This window comes from Pseudorca crassidens, chromosome 1, assembly GCF_039906515.1.
Source record: "Pseudorca crassidens isolate mPseCra1 chromosome 1, mPseCra1.hap1, whole genome shotgun sequence".
Taxonomy (NCBI): Eukaryota; Metazoa; Chordata; class Mammalia; order Artiodactyla; family Delphinidae; genus Pseudorca; species Pseudorca crassidens.
In genome coordinates, this window is record NC_090296.1 from 124,927,807 (window position 1) to 124,949,674 (window position 21,868).

Sequence of the window (21,868 nt, forward strand, 5' to 3'; positions counted from 1 at the left end):
CACAGTGGATCTGGGAACAAGCTCATGAAATGTCTGACTTGCACTTTGGACAGAGGCAAAGGAGGGGGCTGCTGGTGTGTGCCAATAACATATAAAAATACAGCAGTTGATTGAGTTCATGGGTCATCCTGCTAGTTCTTCACTACTTACTTAGCACAAAGTGTATTGACAAATAAGGTAATCTACCTTTTCATTTAAGCAAGCTTGGAAATCACTTTTCATATCTGTCAAAGCAACTCTATCTTGAGGTCTTTTTGGACCACTGACAGATGGAACTATTGAATTCAGATTAATCTGGATCACCTAGGAAATGAGAGAAAAGAGGGAGAAAAGTAATTAGAATTCGTAAGTACAGATTCCAACATGAGTACTACTTTCTGATGCAGAATGAATATGCTCACATTTGTTTTAATGCAATTTGTTTTAATGGTGATATACACTCCCAAGAAATATTTTAAAACAACTCCATTTAATTTATGAAACATAATATATAAAAATTTGCTAAAAGACTAGCAGACCAGTATGCAAACTAGCACAACACCAACCATACAGTCTATATAAAATTTTTTTCCCCCAAATGGTTTTTTCCCACAAAGATAACACTATCTTCACACATGCCTGATGATAAAGTAGATGCCTGTGCCAGCTAAGTTTATTGCTTCTGAGCTCCAAATTCATCCTTCTTTGCCTGCTCTGTGATAACAGAGGTGGGCTCAGTAAACATTTCTCCTTTCTCAGCTTGTACGATGTTAAGTCTGGTCAATAGAGGGTGCTTGGGGGACACAGCAGAAAAAGGTTTTTCTACTCCTGGTTCTAGTTTAGCTAGCCAGGCCCCTGCAGACCATGCTTTTATTCCTGGGTTTAAAAAAAATCATATTTTATAAAAATTCCACCTCCCAGCTAGGTTTCTATTAATTTCTTCTGGTATTTCTACCATTTCCCTATGTACATTTTATTTGTGTATAATCAATTCAAACAAATTTTTTTCACTACGGCTTTCATCATTATTTAACAGCCCTGTTTATTCTGGTTGAGCACAACTGAAACACCTGCTTTTCCTACACTTTTATTTCATGGATCCAGGTGATCCTAGTCTGTGTATGTATTAGTTTCTCTTGAAATCAACATCCTGGTGAATTTTAGTTTTATTTCTTATCTATCTGGTCAGGTTTTTAATAGGCACATTTATTCCATTTCATTATACCACCAAAATGTTTCCATTTAATTGTTCTTATTCTTTCCCTTTTTAAAAAAAATGTGGACAGAGCACTAGATTTGATAAATGGTGCTGAAAGGGACCAGAAAATAATCAGAGAAGTTAGAAGATTTGCCCAGAACGTCACACAAATTCAATTCCTATGGGTTCTATATGGCACTCAATATACTATATGTATTCACTTATTCACCTAACATGTTACTGAACATCCACTATGTGCCACGCACTCTTCTAGGAGCTGGGGACAGAGTGCCAAACAAAGCAGGTGAAGTTCCTGTCCTCATGGAGCCTACTTGTATTCATTCTAGTGAGGGAAAGACAGGCAAATAATTATACAAATTGATAGGTATCAGGCAGGGATACAAGCTATGAGGAAAAATAAAGCTGGGTGAGAAAATGGATTTCCCAAGAAAAAAGAGCTTAACAGTTAACCATACCAATGATAACACCAAGTTGATTTAGATCCCTGACACACTTCTAGAAAGTGAATTTTATTACAACTTTCCTGAAAGTGAATTCTATTACAACTTTCCTGAAAGTGAATTCTACCTACTTCAATATAAATTTCCAAAAGATAAGAAATATTTACTTAGACTGTAAAAATATCTTTAACATTTAAGATCACATAACTGTATATCCCCTTCATAACGGTGGATTTTTTACAAAGTATAGACATTAACCAGGTGCAGACATCATCAAAATTGATATTTGGGGAGTAGATTATAGTATTCTTATCCTAAAATAGAAAAAAATTAGACTGATAAATCGAGTCAATTTTATATTTTAAGTACTAAAAATTGAGACTTGATAAAATGTCACAAAATTTACTGTAATATAAATCTATGTAAAATTAATGAATAAAATCAGAGTTGGGTCACAAATAACATTACCTTGTTAAATAATAACAGCTATCATTTATTGAGGACTTACTATGTGCTTGAAACTGTCATAATGAATTTGTACTTAACCTCTTAAGAATCCTATGAGGTAGATATTATCTTCATATTTCAGAGATGAGGAAACTGAGGCAAAAAGGTTAAAAAAGTGCCCAGGTTGTATAGCTGGTAAGTCTTAGAGGTGGGATTCAAACCCAGGTGGTCAGGCTCCAGAATTTACAGTCTTAACTACTATTAGGTGGGTTATAGTGTATATACCTGGGAATACTCAGGTTCTCTTGAATTATCCTGGTCATTTCGAAACAATTTCACAGCTTTAAGGTATGTTTCCATTGACTTGAGTTTGGCTTTGTCAAAACCTAAAAAGATGATTAACAGCAATAAAAATCCTTTCAGAAATTTTTAAATCTTTGGGGGTAACGATGCCGAATTTCAGTGATGAGCAAGAAACAAATATTACTTATTACTAAGCACTCAGAAAAGATTTCTTTACAAATTGGTATTATTCTCAATAGTAAAAATTTTACCCTTCATGAAAACACTTTATAAAATACATACCAGAACCCCCCCTTTTAAAAGTTACTCAATCACAGACAAGATCAGAAATACTGAGCCAGTTATATAAAACTCACAAAAATATTGTTTCCAAGAGAAAAGCCAATAACAAAATTCAACATAATAAATCACTAGCCACCATGAAAGATGAAATTCGTTACCTTCCCTAAACAATAAGCAACATTAATATAATAGTCAAAATGAAAGAATAAAGTAAATGAAAGTTAAGAATAAAGTAAATGAAAGTTAAGAATAGTTTTACAGAGCAGGATAGAGATTTAACAAGATCTTCCAGAAATTAAAAGAACTTAGATGTTAACAATAAAGTTTCCAATTAAACATTCTGGTAGTTATCTGTAAGCTTGATGAGAAGTAAGTAACTGTGGCAGATTATATTTGCCAATGACTGCCACAACAATATCTATCCCAAGTTACATGTTCTCTTACAATGTGACATTGACATTCAACCATCAAGAGGTAGAATCTACGTTCATTCCCCTTAAACCTAAGCAATGTAATTTCTAGCCGGCTAGCTGGCTAACTGGCATGTACCTTCTCCCCAACCCCCTACACCCCTGCTCTCTCAGGTTACCAACCCTTGAAAAGCCACCATGTGAGAAAGCCCAGATTATATATTCAGAAACCATAAATAGGTGTTCTGGCTGACAGTCCCAGCTGAGTTCCCAGCTGACGGCCAGCATTCACTGCCAGACATTCAAGTGAACAAACCTTCAGGATTCCTGGCCCTAGCTTTTAAGTCTTGCAGTTGAGGCTCCAGACATCATGAAGCAGAGACAATCTGTACCTGTATGAATTACTGACCCACTGAAACTATGCAGCAATAAATGATTATTGCTGTTTTAAGCCACTAAGTTTTAGGACAATTTGTTACAGTGACAGATCATTATGACATTAATTAGTATCAATATGTAAGGAATAAGGCATTTCTCTCTTGAACATTCTGCCACCCAAAATCTAGTTTAGAGAAAACTCTGTATTCTATGAGGACCATTCCTTCCAAGGTTCCAAAGGACCAGTCATCCATTTTGCCATTTGACTTATCATAATCTGCCCCCAAACTGAAGAATACTAGGATATATCTCCCCAATATACTTATGATGAGATTAGTAGTTCAGTAATGATCTCTTAAAAAAAGAAGTGGATCAAATAAAGAGACCCTGCTTTTTAAAGAATAGGGGCCTTATAAAACCAACACATTCTGGTTTTGCAAGTATTTTCTATATTAGTCAACAGAAGAGTGGTCAAAGTTCCTAGTTAATCAGGCTACAATAAGAATTTGGAACCTGTAACCCTATGCTGCTTTTCACAAAATTATGTGCTTCTTCTTTAGATAGAGCACTGGTTCCCAAACTCTGTCTCGTGGCTCCTCTCTTCCTGTATGTAGAAGAGAACAGCTGTAAATGTGTGCAAGCCTGACTTCCATTAAATTGCAACCTCTGATCACTAACAGGGTGGAGGTATCCATTATTAATCATTGGGAAAACGTGAGGCAAAGATCAGCAGTTTGAATAACTCCTCTAAACTGCTGTAAATGGGTTACAGTGGATTAGGGTTTGAGGACACAACACTCTTTAAACACATCTGATGCAGTTTATTTCAAAGCTGCTGTTTTAAAATAAGACAATTTCATGAACATTAAATAACATGTACAAGGTAGTAATTTATTATACAATATTTCAGATAGACACATTGGAAATGTAACACATTTATCCTAGTGATCTTATACGTCCTTACCTGTATGTTCTAAATGTTTTAATGTCACATTGTCAACAGGGAAAAAGCTGAGGATAGCACCATATTCTGGACACATGTTTGCTATTGTAGTTCGATCTACTATAGATAACTGTGAAACTCCACTTCCAAAAAACTCAACAAACTTTCCAGCCACTCCTACTTGTCTGAGGTGCTATATAAGGAGATACATAGAAACACACACAAAATTAGCATGGATTTTCTGAAAACTATAAAATCTAATCTTTAATCCATTACTACTGACAGTGAAAGAGGTCCTCTGTTATTTTTATGAAACATCAACTCATTCTGGTTTTCCAGGTATTTTAAGGTAAACAGTCAATAGAAGAGTGGTCAAATGTTACTATTAGGGTAGAAAAGGGCTTGAAAGTTCAAAATGGCTAAGATTCCCGTTTTAATGTCTCTGAAATCAGCGTATACCTTAGACTCTATGGTGTGTCTGTTAGCTGGCAGTCTTCTTTCTTTCTTAGCAGCACATAAAACAGTGGTGCTTCTAACCAATGATGGCATCTTAGATTTAGTGAAATACTAATATACTGATGAAACTGTGTATTTAAATTCAAAAAATTATATACTGCTATAAAAATTCTTCGAATTCCAACTACTGATCCAAATATTTACAGCATCACTAATTATAGGTAAATTTCTTTTTTTTAAAGGTATTTTGTTTTTGATGGGGACCATTTTTAAAGTCTTTATTGAATTTGTTACAATACTGCTTCTGTTTTATGTTTTTGGTTTTTTTGGCCATGATGCATGTGGGATCTTAGCTCCCTGACCAGGGATCGAACCCGCACCCCCTGCACTAGAAGGCGAAGCCTTAACCACTGGACCACCCGGGAAGCCCCCCTAGGTAAATTTCATTGATAGGATTTAACATATGGCCTCAAATTTAATTCCTTCTAAAATCATTTTTCTTATTACTCATTTTTAAGTAACCAAAACAGCTACCCACCTCCTCTCAATTGTAAAATGGTGTCAGAATGGTATAGAGGGACTGCTCAGCACAGTGACGATGTATGAAACAACATTCAACCTATGAATAACATTAAGCTCTAACATTTTATAAGTGCTAAGGATCACTTAATCCAAACGTTTTATAGATGCAGAAACTCAACCCTAAAAGAAAGATGTTTCCTAATTTTCACTGTTTTATTTTTGAGGATAAGAGCCATATAGATTAGATATAGCAAGCCAAATGCTGCTTTCCCCAAATTAATGAGGTACCACAATATACATTTTGAAAAACAATATATGATTAATCCTACAAAGATCATGAATAGAACAGGACCTCAAATATGGGACAAAATAATCAAAAAGGTACATCTACATAATAAGTTTAATTTTTGCATCAATAAGCCAAAATGTCAAAAGTACACGTAGAACATTGTTAAGAAAAAATATAGCTGGAGGAATCTAAAAAGCACCATTAATTTTCAGGATGTGTGAAGGAAAAGAATTGATTTTTCTAAAATTATAATGGGATATCCTTTTTCCTGTAGGAATAATCCTTCAATTCTCTAATTTAACTTCTTGATCTTTTGGTACCACACACTGAATCAATCATTTCTGCAAGATGTCAATTTTTTTCTAATTAGGGAAGAGGGATCAATACTAAATGGTGAGAGGGAGGTAACACCATTTACTTTCCCTGCTGAGTATTCTGAAAGCCTTCAGACCAGTAACCTAACAGAAAATGCTGAGATACTGGGATCCAAATTGGAATTATTTGTGGAACATTTCCCAGGTTCATTCATTGAACAAAATGGGACTTAATCATTACAATAAAGTTAGTGAAAACGAGAAATTTAGGATGGAGAGTTACAAATTATTGTCTTTAGGAAACCCTACAGTACATATATTAAACGCATGCAGCCAATATTTTAAAAATTCAGAGAAAAAATTTCTATATGATACTTTTATCATTTCTTTTTATTTTTAATTGAAGTATAGTGGATTTACAATGTTGTGTTAGTTTCAGGTGTACAGCAGAGTGACTTTTTTTTTAACTGTTAAAATAGCCAATAGAAAAATCTGACACTACCACATTTTTACAGCCTATATTTTTTAAAGTACTAATACAGTAATAGTTTTCAGGGGACAAATGATTCAAATTTGTCAAATTAAAGGAGATGCAATTAGACATTTCCTAAATACGACTTTTTTTTTTTTTTTTTAAATTCACGAAGGCAACAAACATTCACAGAGGCAATAAGGCATAATGGTTAAGAGCATGGACTTAAGAACCTGACTGCCGGGTGGGAAACCTTGTTCTACACTGACCATTCAGCCCTATGACCCTCTGGTTAAGTCATTAAACCTTACTGTGTCTCAGTTTTCACAGAATTAAAATAAGGATGGCAATAGTAACAATCTCATAGGCTTGTAATGAGGAATAAATGAGTTAACATGTCAAGAGAACAATGACACAACAAATTGTTTTGTACTTACTAGTATAAAGGGTTAAATTTTGCTATTATTACTATGATGATAACTATGATGACACAGCTAATAACATCACAGTGCTGAGGATGAGTTGATGAACCCAAATCCCTGCTCTTCTACTTACAAAAAAAATCATGTCCACTAAGTTATACAGCTAGCAAAATTTTAACTTACCTTTGTAATGCCAAGAACAACATCTATGGATGTAACAAAAGGATTCGATGAGCCAGTTAATTCACATCCAACCACCTCTGGTAAAGTAAGAGAAGCTGGCAGACCAAGCATAACTGCTTCTGTTTCAATACCTCCAACCCCTAATGTAATAAAGACAGGTATATGAGTATAGCGCATTTAAAGATAATTTATCTTTGTAACATCTAAATCTCTAGGTGTTTCACGAGCTTGTCTTACACAGTACCTTGCACAGAATTACTATAATGCTACTACTGTAGATATGGAACTCAAGTCTTCTCAAAAGAATGACTCCACTCATATGGTTGGAAAAAACTGATTTTTACCTTTATCTTAAATTCAGAAAACATTTAGTATCTATTATGCTAGATACTATGCTATGCTCAAGATACAGTATGAATAGAACCCAGCCCCTGTCAACCTCAAGAAGCTCAGTCTAATGATAAAGACAAAAAGCCAACAATTATAGCACGCTATAAAAGAGTACATGCACTCTGCCAGAGGGAATAGCTGATGCAAGCCGTGAGGTGCAATAGCACAGCCCACTCAGGTAAATAAAAGATGTGTTTGGGTAAATGGCTAAAGAGGCAACAGGTTGTGACGGGCCCTATAAAAAACATGAAGAGGGGGCTTCCCTGGTGGTGCAGCGGTTGAGAGTCCGCCTGCTGATGCAGGAGACATGGGTTTGCGCCCCGGTCCGCGGCATGAGGATCCCACATGCCGCGGAGCGGCTGGGCCCGTGAGCCATGGCCGCCGAGCCTGTGCGTCCGGAGCCTGTGCTCCGCAACGGGAGAGGCCACGACAGTGAGAGGCCCGCGTACCACACACACACACCAAAAAAACGTGAAGAAATTTGGATTTACAAAGAATGCTAGGAGAAGCCACTGAAGCACTTTAAATAAGGGAATAAGCACATCACCTTCACAGACATCATCATCATCATCATCATCACTAAGCACTCCACAAATGGTAGTGCTGTGCTGGGCACAGTCCACATTTCTTTTCATAAATTCTCTCTTATACCACACTGTCCACAAACACTTGAATTAAGATTTACTTTTGTTCCTGCTGTTGTACGTGAAAAAACAGCCTCAAAGAGGCTATAAAGACCCTGCTATTTATGTTCTTTTATAAATTTCCTGACATCCTCTCCCCCAAAGAATTAAATATAGTCATTTACTTACCCCACCCCAGAATCCCCAAACCATTCACCATGGTTATATGAGAATCTGTGCCAATGACACTGTCCGGAAAGAGGAGGTCCTTTTCTTCAAAAACCACTCTCGACAAATACTCTAAGTTTACTTGATGAGCCATTCCAGTTCCAGGAGGGATTACAGCCACATTCTTAAAAACTCTTGAACTCCACTGTATTTTATTTAAATTTAAGAAATCCAACTGTTAGCATATATCTGAATTTGCCTCATAATCAACATATAAATACTGACACTAAAAATATTTTACCAATGTTCATCATGGTCAAAGTTTACAGTACATAAAAACAAATACACAGACACTAAACCTAAATATATTCATTTTGCAGATTATTAAAACAAAATTAAGTCAAAGAAAAATGTTCCAATAGTCCAGATAAACAGTAGCTTTCAACTACATTCCAAGGATTCTCAGGGATGGGAAAAGGGGTAGGCCCAAGTAGAAGACCCTCCAAGCTCACTTGAATTAGAGCCACTGTTTTTAATATTTTGTTATACACTAGCGTTTCTGATTAAGATTTTATTTGAAGGAAAAAAAGTAAAAAAGGGTTCTACTGCTAGTGTTTAAAAACTTCTAAAGATATAAAAATCAAACCTTTCAATATTTCATCAACTCCTATTAAAAAATTTCCCCCCAGTCATTTATACCTTGAAAAATTGAAGCCTCTCTCGATTTCTGCCAAATTCTACTTCTTGATTTTTTAATACTGTTTCAGGTCTAAAAAGAAGAAGAACTGGCATTAAATATATGTATTACAGAAAAGACTTGCCTTGTTTCTAAGTCTACATATTTTAAAAATTCTGGGAATAGCAGTTTACTAGACTTCTCAGAATCAGTTATTTTCTTTTCAACAAGGAAGCTCTGCTTTAAGTAACACTAGAAAGCTACTGCAAGGACTTATTATTTAAGCCATGGTCCACACCAGTGTCCCAAACTGTACTTAACATGTAACACTGTGAGATTTGGCTAAAATATTAAAAGTAGCATGGTAACCTTTGTTGGATTTTCCACTGCAAGGAAAAAGAAGGGTTGTAGCTTAGTGAAAAATAAGCATGTACATCTCCACCCACTTAACTCTAGTACCAGTTAAACTAGGAGATACTTGTTGATTATCACAATGTAGCAATGACAAACAACTCAGCATCACTTTATAGTTTAAAAAGAGCTTTTGGTAAAAATTTTAAATTCATCTCACCCAAAATGGAAGGTTCTATTTTATATAAAGTAGCATTTTACTTTAAATGGATTATAAACCTATTTTACACGAATTATGTAAACTAAGAGATAAAAACAATTCACTGCCAAGCAGTAAACATAGTGCCATTTTTAGGAAGCTATTTTTATCTAATGGATATTTAAAAAAAATTATTTCTAACAGCTTTAAGTTGTTTATTTTCACTTGCCAGCTGGTGATTTAAGTGTTGACTAGAATATCAATATAACTTAAATTATACATGTCCTCCAGGGTCCAGATAATTATAGTTGTTTGTCAACTTTTTTAAAAAAACAAAGATTAATAATTCATTGCTGATTGATCATTTGAAGCCATAGCACATCTTAGTAAGATTTTTCTTAGGACCTCAGGGAACATAGCTTTCTAGAGCCACTCCAATTATCTTACCTTTTCACAGTATATATAGCTACAAAGTACCACACAAACATTTATTAGCTCATAACCTGACTTCAAATCAGGCAGTGATTTCAAGTGCCAAATGTATGCTCTCAATTCTCTATCCCTCAATTTCTCGTTTGAGTCTATAATTAATACTTCACTGATGCATTAAAGCACATGAAAGAGTTACTATTTTCATACAACCAGGGACTATAACATATCTGATCTTAATACTTTGTAATTTAGAGTCAAAATTGAGGGGAAATGTTACACCAGATTGGATTTTTAGAAATAAAAACATACCATCTTAGCACTTCATACCAGTTATAAAAAGATACCCAAGAAAACCAATGATTTTTTGAATCAATAAATCTTCCTTTTCAGGAAATTAATTTCTAAATAAGAAGAGAAATTAATCTCAAAATTCAACATGTCCCTAACCATCAGGACAGCCAGGTACGGAATAAGGAGTACTTACATAAATGTAAAACTGCCATGATTTGATGGCAAAGGACCCACACATTATATTGAATTCTTAGAAAGGAAGAGCACCTGAGTTCACTTATAACCTGAGGCTTTACAGCTACATTGAGCACAAAATTTAGAACTACCCAGAATTTGAAAGATCCAATTTAGGGACAAATGAACTAATATATTATTTGATACTTACGATGAAATATGTGTTGATATTACTCTTAGCTAGCCTAAATCTTAAATGTGTTAAATTTTTTTCAATTTGAAAAAGTGTAAGTCATTTTTAACTCGTCTTTAAAAAATTTGACAGTCTAGTAAACAATGGGATAAACAACATAACTCTCTTAAAATAAGACTAAGACTTTGGAAACTTCATAGCATATAAAAATTCAAATTATAGAACTCTTTTTTTTATTTTGAAAAATTACCTATTAGGAAATTTAACCAACTCTTAAGAACGGGATTCTTTTCCAGGCAGGTTTACTACTTTCCATGGTACTATATAGGCAATTGCTTATCTAAAAGGGCTCATTAAGTTTATAACATATGATAATGATAATATTCTTAACATAGAGGTCTCAATGCAATAAGAAAGAATAAGAAATCTAATAGGAAAATAAAGCTAAAAATACAGATAGATTTCATAAAAGAAATCTGAATGAATAATGAGCATGTGAATGGTATAAATTCACTAAAATAAAAAATTTACAGTTCAAGATAATTTTCTGTCTACATTAGTTACAAAAATTAAATATATTTATAGAAAATTCTTAAGAAAAGTTTTCTTCAAAGGAACAGAAATAAATCATGGTATTTAGAGACTACCATTTTCATTAACTTTGCTTCTTTCAGTACAATAGGAAGCACAGTAAATATAAAGGCAATGTAATAGGAATCAGGAGGGGAAGGAGAATAAACATGATTTCCTTAACTGAAAAATAATCTGGTACTAATAAATATTTTTAAAAACATCTCATACTCAGGCACTGGTTGCAAATGAAAAGGACATAGAATGGGTGTATTTTCGATCTGCGAAGAAAATCTTCCTGAGTTTCGGCCTAGTTCTCCAGAATCACACGATCCTCGGCAGGTAGTCTGGCCTCTGCAGGGAAGCTTCTTAGGCTGCACTCTAAGTGGAGAAAGCTTTCCTGCTTTCTGTAAGTCACCACCTCCAGGATTTGGAGCATTCTGTATTGCACTATCGTTCCAAAAGGAAACAAAATAAAACCATTTAAAAGTTACAGAAATTTAGCTCTTCAAAAAGCACACAACAGCAATGCTATCTGGAAGTAACAACTGAATGTTATTCAAAGGTTAATATATCATTTATTTCAGGTTTCAAAAGCAAATCTCAGATTACCAAAAAAAAAAAAAGTTGATTTATTTAAATTTATGGAGATTAAAAAAAAATTGTGCCACTAAAATCATTTGCATATAGTAACTTTTGGCAAGTAGCAAAATCGATTTTTTTCCCCATCTAACAACTTAAAAGAAGTTCAGAGCCATCGTTTAATCTAGAGGGCAAAGGCTCTCACAGGTTTTAATAAATTGTAGCCTTTTCCATTACTCCAGGGAATGTAAAAAGAAAGCTGGTACATGAAAATAGAATCATGTCTTCTCTAGTTTGACTGTGGTCAAAATGACCTTTTAAATATAAGAAATTTATTTCAGTGGAAGGAAAATACAGCTGTAGTAAGCTCAGTGTTTTCAATCACCAATTTAGACATTAAAGGCTCACATCTTTAAATTCTCTCTGGAAGTTTAAAAACAAAAAGGAAATGAAGGCTTAATTAAGATATTCACTCCAAAAAGCAGGTTCTAGGCTTACACATATCTATAAAAAATGGCAGCAGAAATATACAAACATGAAAATCAGTTTAAATTTAGACTCAGTTAAAAAGAAAATTCACCAATACATAAAGTTTTCATCAGTTTTTTTTTGTATATTAGTCAATACTAACTGTAGCAAACTCTACTCTGGCACAAATTATCTCTATTCCCTTTCTTCTATACCACACACTCCCAGTGGACTGGCTGCCAGTCAACGTGCGTGGCTGTCTTTATAAATATGTGTATTAAAGTACCATTTGTTGAAGTCAATTTGTAAAGAATGATCAACCGTGAGATCTGTCGGACAGGCAGGATGGACTTTCTTAGGGTCACCTCCAAGAGTTTTCACTGCCTCCCTCATAGCAGCAAAATCCACCATTGCCGGTATTCCACTAAAAAATAAAGAATGATCAACTTCTAATTCTTCTTTTACATTTGCTCAAATGATCAATATGCATTTTTAAATTTAAAAAGTATCCCTTTTTAAGTTGCATTCATGTTTGATAATGTACGGGTTATCCAAAGTTAGATGTATCCTGGTTTAATGAGAATTAATATTAAATATTATCTGAGAATTTGAGGGCTCAAAGGTAAATGTGCCAAAAATACAACAGATGATTTTTAGAGGCATAAGAGAACTTCAAGGGAACTGCCTATGGAATTCTTTCTCTTGCCTTATATTTTAAGATACCCCTCCCTTTTCCCCAGCTCCAGCCCCTTCACTCCCAGTGCCTTCTTGTCTCCAAAGTTATCCACTAAATATATGGATATAGATATAGATGGATCTATATCTATACCTACATATATATCTCCAGCCAACTATATAAGAAGCATTTACCAAATGCCTTCAATGTGCTAGACACCAATGGTATAAGACCAAATAAGGGAGAGTAACTGTTCTCAAGGAATTTGTAGGGAAGATAAAGTAGCAATTATAGAATAGTATCATAAGTACTACAGTAGCAGCATATACAGGGTACACAGAGCAGTAGCTTACAAACCAGATTTAGGTGGGTGGGTGAAGGGGATGTTCTTATTTGTCTAGCTAACTCCTACACCTCCTTCAAAACTCAGCTAAAGGTTAATTCTTCCAATAAGTAATCCCTGGACACACAGATTAGGCAGAATCTTTCAAGCTATGGTAAAGACTTTATTGTAAGTATAATGGAAGCCAATTGGAGAATAGGGGAATGATATGACCTTGATTAACATCTTTTAACCAAGTCACTTCACCTACTGTGAAAAGACAAGACTATACATTCCAAGTATGAAAGCAGGGATACCAGTTAACAGATTATTATAGTTATAATCAGGATGACTGTGGTGGAGATGGTAAGAAGTATTTGGATTCAGGATACGTATATTTCAAAGGTAGAGTTGACAGAACCTGCTGATAGACTGGATTATGTACGAAGGACAGAAACCAGGGTTAACTAATAGATTTTTGCTCTAAACAAACAGGAGACTATAGCGCCATTCAATATGACAGAAAAAAACTTGGAAAGAATACATGAGGGGGGCTGAGCAATGAAGTTTTGGATATGTTAAGATTGAGAAGCCTATTGGCTATGTGGAGATGACAAGTAGGCAGTTAGATAAAAGTAGTTTTTAAATAAATGGTACAAAAAGAAGTGCCTAATTTTTAAGAAATAGCTTCAGTTTAGAAAAAGCAACTTTTTAAATTTATAAACTAATTTTCACAATTAAAAAACAAGAGACCCATCAGGGAGTCTGAATTTTAAAAAGCGAACACTCTGAAAATTCATCATGAAAAATAAACCAATCACTCACGTAAAATCTTGAAGAAGAACACGGGCAGGGAAAAAGGGCACTTCAACATTGCTTTGTTTGGTTTTCCAGTCTAAAATGTTCATAACATCTTCCCTTTTCATTAAAAAGCCATCACAATTTCGCACAGCAGCTTCCAACAGGACCCGTATTGAGTAAGGCAGAACATCTGATTCAAGAGAAAATATTACTATTAATAAGCGAATAATCATAACTACATATTGTAAAAATTACAATAGCAAAATGATAAAGACACAGATGCTTTCTCAATTAAAAAAATTTTAGTCAATAAGCAACAAGGATTTGCTGTATAGCACAGGGAATTATATTCAATATCTTGCAATAACCTATAATGGAATATAATCTGAAAAATATATATATAACTGAATCACTTCGTGTACACCTGAAACAAAATATTGTAAATTAACTATATTTCAATATAAAAAAAATTTTTAGTCTAGTAAACAGGGAGTGAAACACCATTCTTGTTAATACCAGGCTTTCTATAAATTTGACTTTCCTGTATGTAAGCTGAGGCCCTGAAAAAGCAGAGATAAAACCTTCACCTAAACTTTAATAGAATAAATGAAAAATTAATTAACTAATTAATTTAAAAAAACTTCACACAACAGCTGACTTGGGCATATGAGACTGACAGCTGACTTGGGCATATGAGACTGACAAGTACTTAACATTCAGGGAAAACACAGAAAAACTGAAAAGCACAGATAATTAGAATTAAATACAATAATGAAAACATCCCAATTATGGCAAAAAATGTTTAAACTGCGTAAAAGTTTGTAATAAATTTAAAGGATTTCCATCAAAAATAGTTAAGGTTTAAAAATAAACCAGGGTGCTTAGGTGAATAAAATTCATTTCATGAAAATTGTCATTAACTCTTGATTTCAAGTTTAAGGAGAGAAATAGATTTCAATATTTAAAAATTTTTTGATCCTATTAAATTCTCACACTGGATTTTGCCACAAAGAAGTATTTCCTTAGGACTTAAATGGAAGACGAAATCAGTATGAAATTAGCTAAGTCATGGTAACCCACATAATAGATTACTATGCAGCTGTTTAAAGGAATGATGATCTCTGCATGCTGATAAGAAGTGACCTCCAGGGCTTCCCTGGTGGCGCAGTGGTTAAGAACCTGCCTGCCAACACAGGGGACACGGGTTCGAGCCCTGGTCCGGGAAGATCCCACATGCTGCGGAGCAACTAAGTTCATGTGCCACAACTGCTGAAGCCTGCGCATCTAGAGCCTGTGCTCCGCAACAAGAGAAGCCTGCGCACTGCAACCAAGAGTAGCCCCCGCTTGCAGCAACTAGAGAAAGCCCGCACCCAGTATCGAAGACCCAATGCAGCCAAAAAATATAATAAATAAATAAAAAAGTCATCTCCAGACTGTACCATTAAGAGAAAAAGCAATGCAAAACAATGTTTATAGTATATACCTTTACAGTAAGAAAGGGAGTAAAACAAAATATGTATTATTATATATTAAATATAAAACTAAAAACTATAATTTTAAATATACTAAATATATAATAATATATACTCCCCCCCAGAAAGAACAATGAAAGGATAAAATAAAAAACTTTATATATATATATATATATATATATGTATGCACCATGTAGTATTTTGGTTGTATCTCCCTACCAGGATATATATTAAGGGCAAAAAGATCCACAAAGAAAACAAATTATGTTCAGTCATTAGTACTGATACTGTAGTTTTGAAACTGTCATATATACAATGAGAAGCAAGCAAAAAGTACTTTTGTTACTATGGTTGGGAACCAAGATTTAAGAGTACTGACGTACAAGTATAAAATCAGAGTAGCTAAGTTTTAAAAAAAACTTACACTTCAATAGGTATCATCAGTACAAACTCATGATTTTTCTCTTTCTAAAAAATATGTACGTATTTCCTATCTCTGATCAGTGAAAATGCCTAAAATGATGACAATGCAATAGTACTGAACCACTAGCAACTCAGGTTGCTGTTTCTAAATACTATTTCCCATTTTTTAAAAAAACAGAGTTCCTTGGAGAAATGGTTAGTTCCGTATTTGGGGAAGGATATGCACAAAATGAGCCTGGAACATCCTGTGTCAAAAACCAAAGAAGTTATCAAAGACTAATGGGGACACTAATGGATCAATCTGAGCAACAAAATGAATAATGACTGTAATACACTAAAATATATCAAATATATAAATAGCCCTGAGTTCATAATGATTCCTTTGCTACAGAAACTCATCACTCTGAAAACTGGCAAATAAAGGGGGGAAAATCAATCATTAATCTTGTCTTTCCTGATTTCAAGTGGCAAAACAGTAAAGAGGAGAAAGTTCCTCGTAATAGCAGAATTACAGCTAATAAATGTAGAAGGGCAGTGATATAATTAGAAAAATCACCAATGTGCAGCACCTAATGAAATAATGGATCTGTACAATGATCATAAGTGGATGCTAAAATCCTGAGGTGATATATGAATGGGGAACTTATAATGGATGGATCAAGCTGAGAAAAACTATACCCAACTCAGCATCACCAAAAGTAGGACATTACAGATATTATTTGCCTCCTGATGAAGTAGGAAATATAAGCTAGGAGATATTCTTTCCAAAAATACATACATACATACACAAACCTGAATCTAATCAAACATCCAGCTCTAACTTCTAGTTAACAAGAAATATGGGGGACAGTACAACAATAAAATAAAACCATGAAGAAGCAATCAAATCCAGAATGTAGCACATTCTACAGAACAAAGAACCTGATTTCTTCAACATAAAAATGGCATGGAAAAAGGAGAGAGGATGAATATTATAGATTAAAAGAGATTTAAGAGACATAAAGACCAAATGCTACATGTGGATCCTATTTGGATACCGTGTGAACAAACCAACTGAATAAATGTATTTCCAGAGAAATCTGAACTTGGACTGGGTTTTAGATCATATTAAGGAGTTACTGTTAATTTTGTTAGTTATAAGAAGTCCTTTCATACATCAGAGATGTATACTGGAGTACATTTACAGATTTAAAAAAAGGTGGAATATTTGAAACAAAAGATTGACAAAATGTTGATAACTAGCTGACAAATACGTGGTGGGTTATTATACTATTCTCTCCCTACTTTTATGCTTGAAAATTTTAACACACACAAATTGAAGATTAATGAAGTTGTAAGTAAAGAGGATAAAGGACTACATAATCAGAAATACTAGATTCAAAGCCAGTATTTGCTATTTACAATAGGTATGACCTTTGGAAAGCAACTCAAGTTGATGCATTTTCCATTCAAAATGGGAATGCCAGCTACCTAACATATGTGAAGAATATCTTACCTCAGCATCTACCTAGTACATGTAAAACCCTCAAACAAACATACTATGACAAACAGTAGGTACTTAACAAATATTAGTTTCCATTCTTACCTCAATGAGAAATGTAATGAAGCCCCCCAAACCAAGAGGAATTACAGGGGGGACATTTTTTTTTAACAGAACATTTGGAAATGATGAGAAGTAAAATATTATCCCAGAAGCAAACACAAAATTAACTTTGGTTAATTATTCTGGAAAAACAATCTCAGGAATATTTTTTGTTTTAAATATCTTTATAAAAAGCATTTTGTCAGATTTCTAGTAAAATATGGTAAAATAAACACCAGTAATTATCTCCACTCTCTCCTGCAACCCACTAAGATAATAGTAAAGAAATAAAAAAAATTATAAACTCGCAAGAACAAAGAAAGAAACAGAGAGAAGCAAAACTAACAAAATTTTGGAAAATAGTCCTTGGTTGACTGGTAATGGACTGAGCAGAATAGAGAAAGCTGAAACTAAATGTCTACATAGGGGAAAGGCAATCAGAAACAAAGACTAGGCATCAGGACAACCTGCAATTTCTTAAGAGGAGTGTAAGAAACTAGAAGGCAATGTAACAATGCCTTCAAAATTCCAAGAGAATTTCCAACCTAGAAATCTGTGAACAGGTAAACTATCAATTAATCAGGCAACGTCTCAAAAATTTACTTCTCAGGCACCCTTTCTTAGGAAGCTACTGGGATATGTTCTATAAAACAAGGAATTAAGTGGAAAATAAAAAATCATGATATCTAGGAAATAGTCTCTGACACAGGAAAGCGCAGAGACTCTTCTAGGGCAACACTGTGTAAGCCACAGTGCAATCGAAGATGGAGTCCAGATGGTATGCTGCTAAGAGAAGGGAAAAAAATTAATTGATAGATTACCTGATTATACCAGAAGGAGTTTAGTTCTTTTGGAGAGTTTGGAGATGAAGTATTGATAAAGACATAGAAAACGAAGCAAACAAAAAAAGACAGTCATTAATTCCAGGAAAAAAATACAAAGTTGTAAGAGAAACGAGATGCAATCATCATTTACTACATGGATTGGCTGAGAATATTTACAGTCATAATATAAGCACTGAACATTGATTTAACCAAAAATTATAACTATACTAGGAAGAGGTACATGGGATATATGTAGGGGAGAAGAAAAGTGCCAAATTCTCATTTTCCGTAGTAAAAAGTAAAGTCTAAAATTGAAAAAACAAGAAACAGCTGTATAAGCAAGGATATTTAATAATATGGAGGACATTACCAAAACAAATAGCCAAAAGAATTAAAAATAAGTATTCTCTGCAGAGTAGAAATCTGGGGCAGGGTTACTCTTTTGGTTATAATTTCAGTGGTCTTACTGTTTTTTAACTCTATCATTTGAAAATTAATATTAAGTTAAAAAGCAGTATCAGATAAGAGTGTGCTAAGAAAAAAAGAATCACAAATGTTAACTGGACATTTTGTCACTAAGGAGCACTAACTTGCAGATTTGTCTGATTTCAGAATAACTACTAGAGGCCTACAGCAAGGGAAGATGCAAATAAACACCCTCTCCCCCAAACAAAAACAATTTATTTCTTATTTCTCTCTGTGGTAGCCAGCCTCCAAGATGATACCAGTAATCTTCACCTCCTGGCATTCACATGCTCTCACATAACCTACACTGAAGATCAGTTGTTTGTATGACCAAGAGTATGGCAGAGATGACAGTGGGGGACTTTCTTCCTCTCTCTCTCTCTCTCTCTTTCATTGAAGTACAGTTGATTTACACTGTTGTGTGAGTTTCCGGTATACAGCAAAATGACTCAGATATAGATATACAGATGTATTTCTTATTACAAGATATTGAATCTAGCTCCCTGTGCTATACAGTAGGTGCTTGTTGTTTATCTATTTTATATATGGTAGTACATATCTGCTAATCCCAAACTCCTAATTTATCCCTCTCCCCTGCCCTTTCCCCAATGGTAACCATAAGTTTATTTTCTATGTCTGTGAGTCTATTTGTTTTGTAAAAAAGTTCATTTGTATCATTCCTTTAGATTCCACATATAAGTGATAACATAATGTATTTGTCTTTCTCTGTCTTACTTCACTTAGTATGATAATTTCTAGGTCCATGACAGTGTGTGACTTCTAAGGCTAGGTTATAAAAGTATTCCAGCATTAGCCTTCCTCTCTCAGACTGCTCACTCCAGGAGAAGCTGGCGGCCTGTTACAAGGACAATCAAGCAGCACTGATGAGAGGCTCATGTGGAGCAAACCTGAGGCCTCTGTGCCAACAGCAAGCACTGACTTGCCAGCCATGTGTGAATGGGCCGCATTAGAAGCAGATCCTCTAGCTCCAGTCAGGCCTTCGGATGACTGCAGCCCCAACTAACCCCTGCTGTAACCTCAGGAGAGATCTTGAGCCAGCACTATTCAACTAAGCCATTTTTGAATTCCTGACCCACAGAAACTGTGAGATAATAAATGTTTACTAATGCTTTAACCATAAAGCTTTTGGTTTAATGTATTACATAGTAAGGGAAAACTAATACAATTCTCTTCCTCAACTTTTAAAACAGTAACATCTACAGTTATTTACTTAGGATCTACTAAGGAGAAAATATCAATGTGTTTTACCTACATTATCTCATTTAATCCTTAAAGTAAATCTATAGGTAGATACTTCAGAGCCCTACCAGTAGAGACTAAGCTGGCAGGTGTGGAAAAATGGACACAGGTGCTCTAGTTTGTTTTTAGCAATATTAATTCCATATCCCTACTCTGGATCAGGCACAAAGTTCACCAAGGCCCTTAACCTCTTTCTTCTTCCCTATTCTCCCTATTCTCCCTATGGCCCCCCACCACACACTATCTCATGCTCCAATTACACCATCGTAAAAGTTCCTTCTCCAAACCTCTCTGATCCCCATTCTCACACCTTTTCTTCAACACCATGAGGACTTACTTTCTCCCTTATCCACCAGCACCTGCTTGTCTGTACCTCCCCTCACATAAGCAGTTTAGGTTCTATGTGGTCAAATCTCGTTTCCCCAAACTGTACACTTTTTCCCCTTTGTTCTTTTATCCTATCTGTCCATCAAAACACCAACCTGTTTTGTCCTTTCAGTTGGTGAACCCCACATCACTTTCCCACTTACGAGGAACTGTTCTTTTTAAAAAGAACTTCATTGAGGCATATTTTACACATAATTCACCCTTTCCAAGGATACAATTCAACGATTTTTTAAGCAAATTTACCAAGTTGTACAATCAGCACCATAAATCAGTTTTAGAATATTTCATCACTTAATTAGATTCCTCATGCCCATTTGCTGTTAATCCCTGTCCTCTCCTTGCCCACACCTGGAAACTACTGATCTACTCTGTCTCTATAGCTTTGTCTTTTCTGTATATTTCATACAAATGGAATCATCCAATAAGGTCTCTTATGTCTGGCTTATTTCACTGAGCATACTTTTGAGGTCTGTCCATGTTGTAGCATGTATCTGTAGTTAATTTCTTTTTATTGCTTAAGAGTATTCCATTGTATGGCTATACCAAATTTTGTCTATCCATTCACCCAATGAAGGACATCTAGGTCGTTTCCAATTTTCAGCTATTATGAATAATGCTGCTGAGATGATTCATTTGCCAATCTTGGTGTAGAGAACGTTTCTATTTCTCTTGGGTAGATTCCTAAGAATGGAATTGCTGGGTCATATGTTAAATTTATGTTTAATGCTTTAAGAAACTGTCAAACTATTTTCCAAAGTGGCCACATCACTTTACATTCCCACCAGCAGTGTATGAAGTGACCTCATTTCTCCATATCCTTCCCAACATTTGTTATTGTCTGTTTTTTATATAATACCCATTCTAGTGGTTGTGAAGTAGTTCACTGTGGTTTTACTGGTGGTGATGTGTAAAGGAGGAGGAAGGAAAAAACAAATCCCTAAAACATCAACCAGAGAAACTGGTACCAATATAAATACACAATTACAACCTCATTTGGGTCCTCACCATTCACCCAGAAATTCTACTTTGTTTCTCTGATCTGCTTGTTTTCCCACACTCCACAATAATTCATTCATACCTTCAACTACTCTCCTTAAAATCAAATCTCTATTTGCCTCCTACAGGATCTAGCCCCACTTCCTACATCCTAGATAAATAAAAACTAATAGTTCCTATCTTCACTTCCTCCTACTTTACACACAAGCCTAGATACCTCTTGATTTATCCTTTTCCCAGTTAAGAAGGCAGGTGTGGACCTCGTCCTACTAAATGCCAACTTTTATAGGAGTTCCGCATCCAATTCCCAGTGATACATTTTAGGACCCATGAGTCATCAATTATCTCTCCTTTTTCTGTAATCTATCCTTCAATTGGATTCTTCCCAGCAGCATTTGAAGTCTTTAGCCCCAGTTTCACACACACGCACACACACGTGTACACACACACACACACACACACACACACACACACAGCTTCCAAG

At 34.8% G+C, this 21,868-nt stretch overlaps 1 protein-coding gene across 1 annotated transcript in view; it reads right to left on the reverse strand.

Moving 5' to 3' along the window:
- IREB2 (iron responsive element binding protein 2) overlaps positions 1 to 21,868 on the reverse strand; it is a 49,176-nt gene that overhangs the window by 15,732 nt on the left and 11,576 nt on the right. The window contains exons 3-11 of the mRNA XM_067755178.1: positions 14,000 to 14,165; positions 12,463 to 12,600; positions 11,358 to 11,576; positions 8,940 to 9,009; positions 8,262 to 8,445; positions 7,060 to 7,199; positions 4,423 to 4,594; positions 2,371 to 2,471; positions 187 to 303 (exon numbers count right to left, since the gene is read on the reverse strand). Of these exons, the coding sequence (XP_067611279.1) occupies positions 187 to 303; positions 2,371 to 2,471; positions 4,423 to 4,594; positions 7,060 to 7,199; positions 8,262 to 8,445; positions 8,940 to 9,009; positions 11,358 to 11,576; positions 12,463 to 12,600; positions 14,000 to 14,165 (1,307 nt within the window). The remainder of the gene's footprint in view (positions 1 to 186; positions 304 to 2,370; positions 2,472 to 4,422; positions 4,595 to 7,059; positions 7,200 to 8,261; positions 8,446 to 8,939; positions 9,010 to 11,357; positions 11,577 to 12,462; positions 12,601 to 13,999; positions 14,166 to 21,868) is intronic.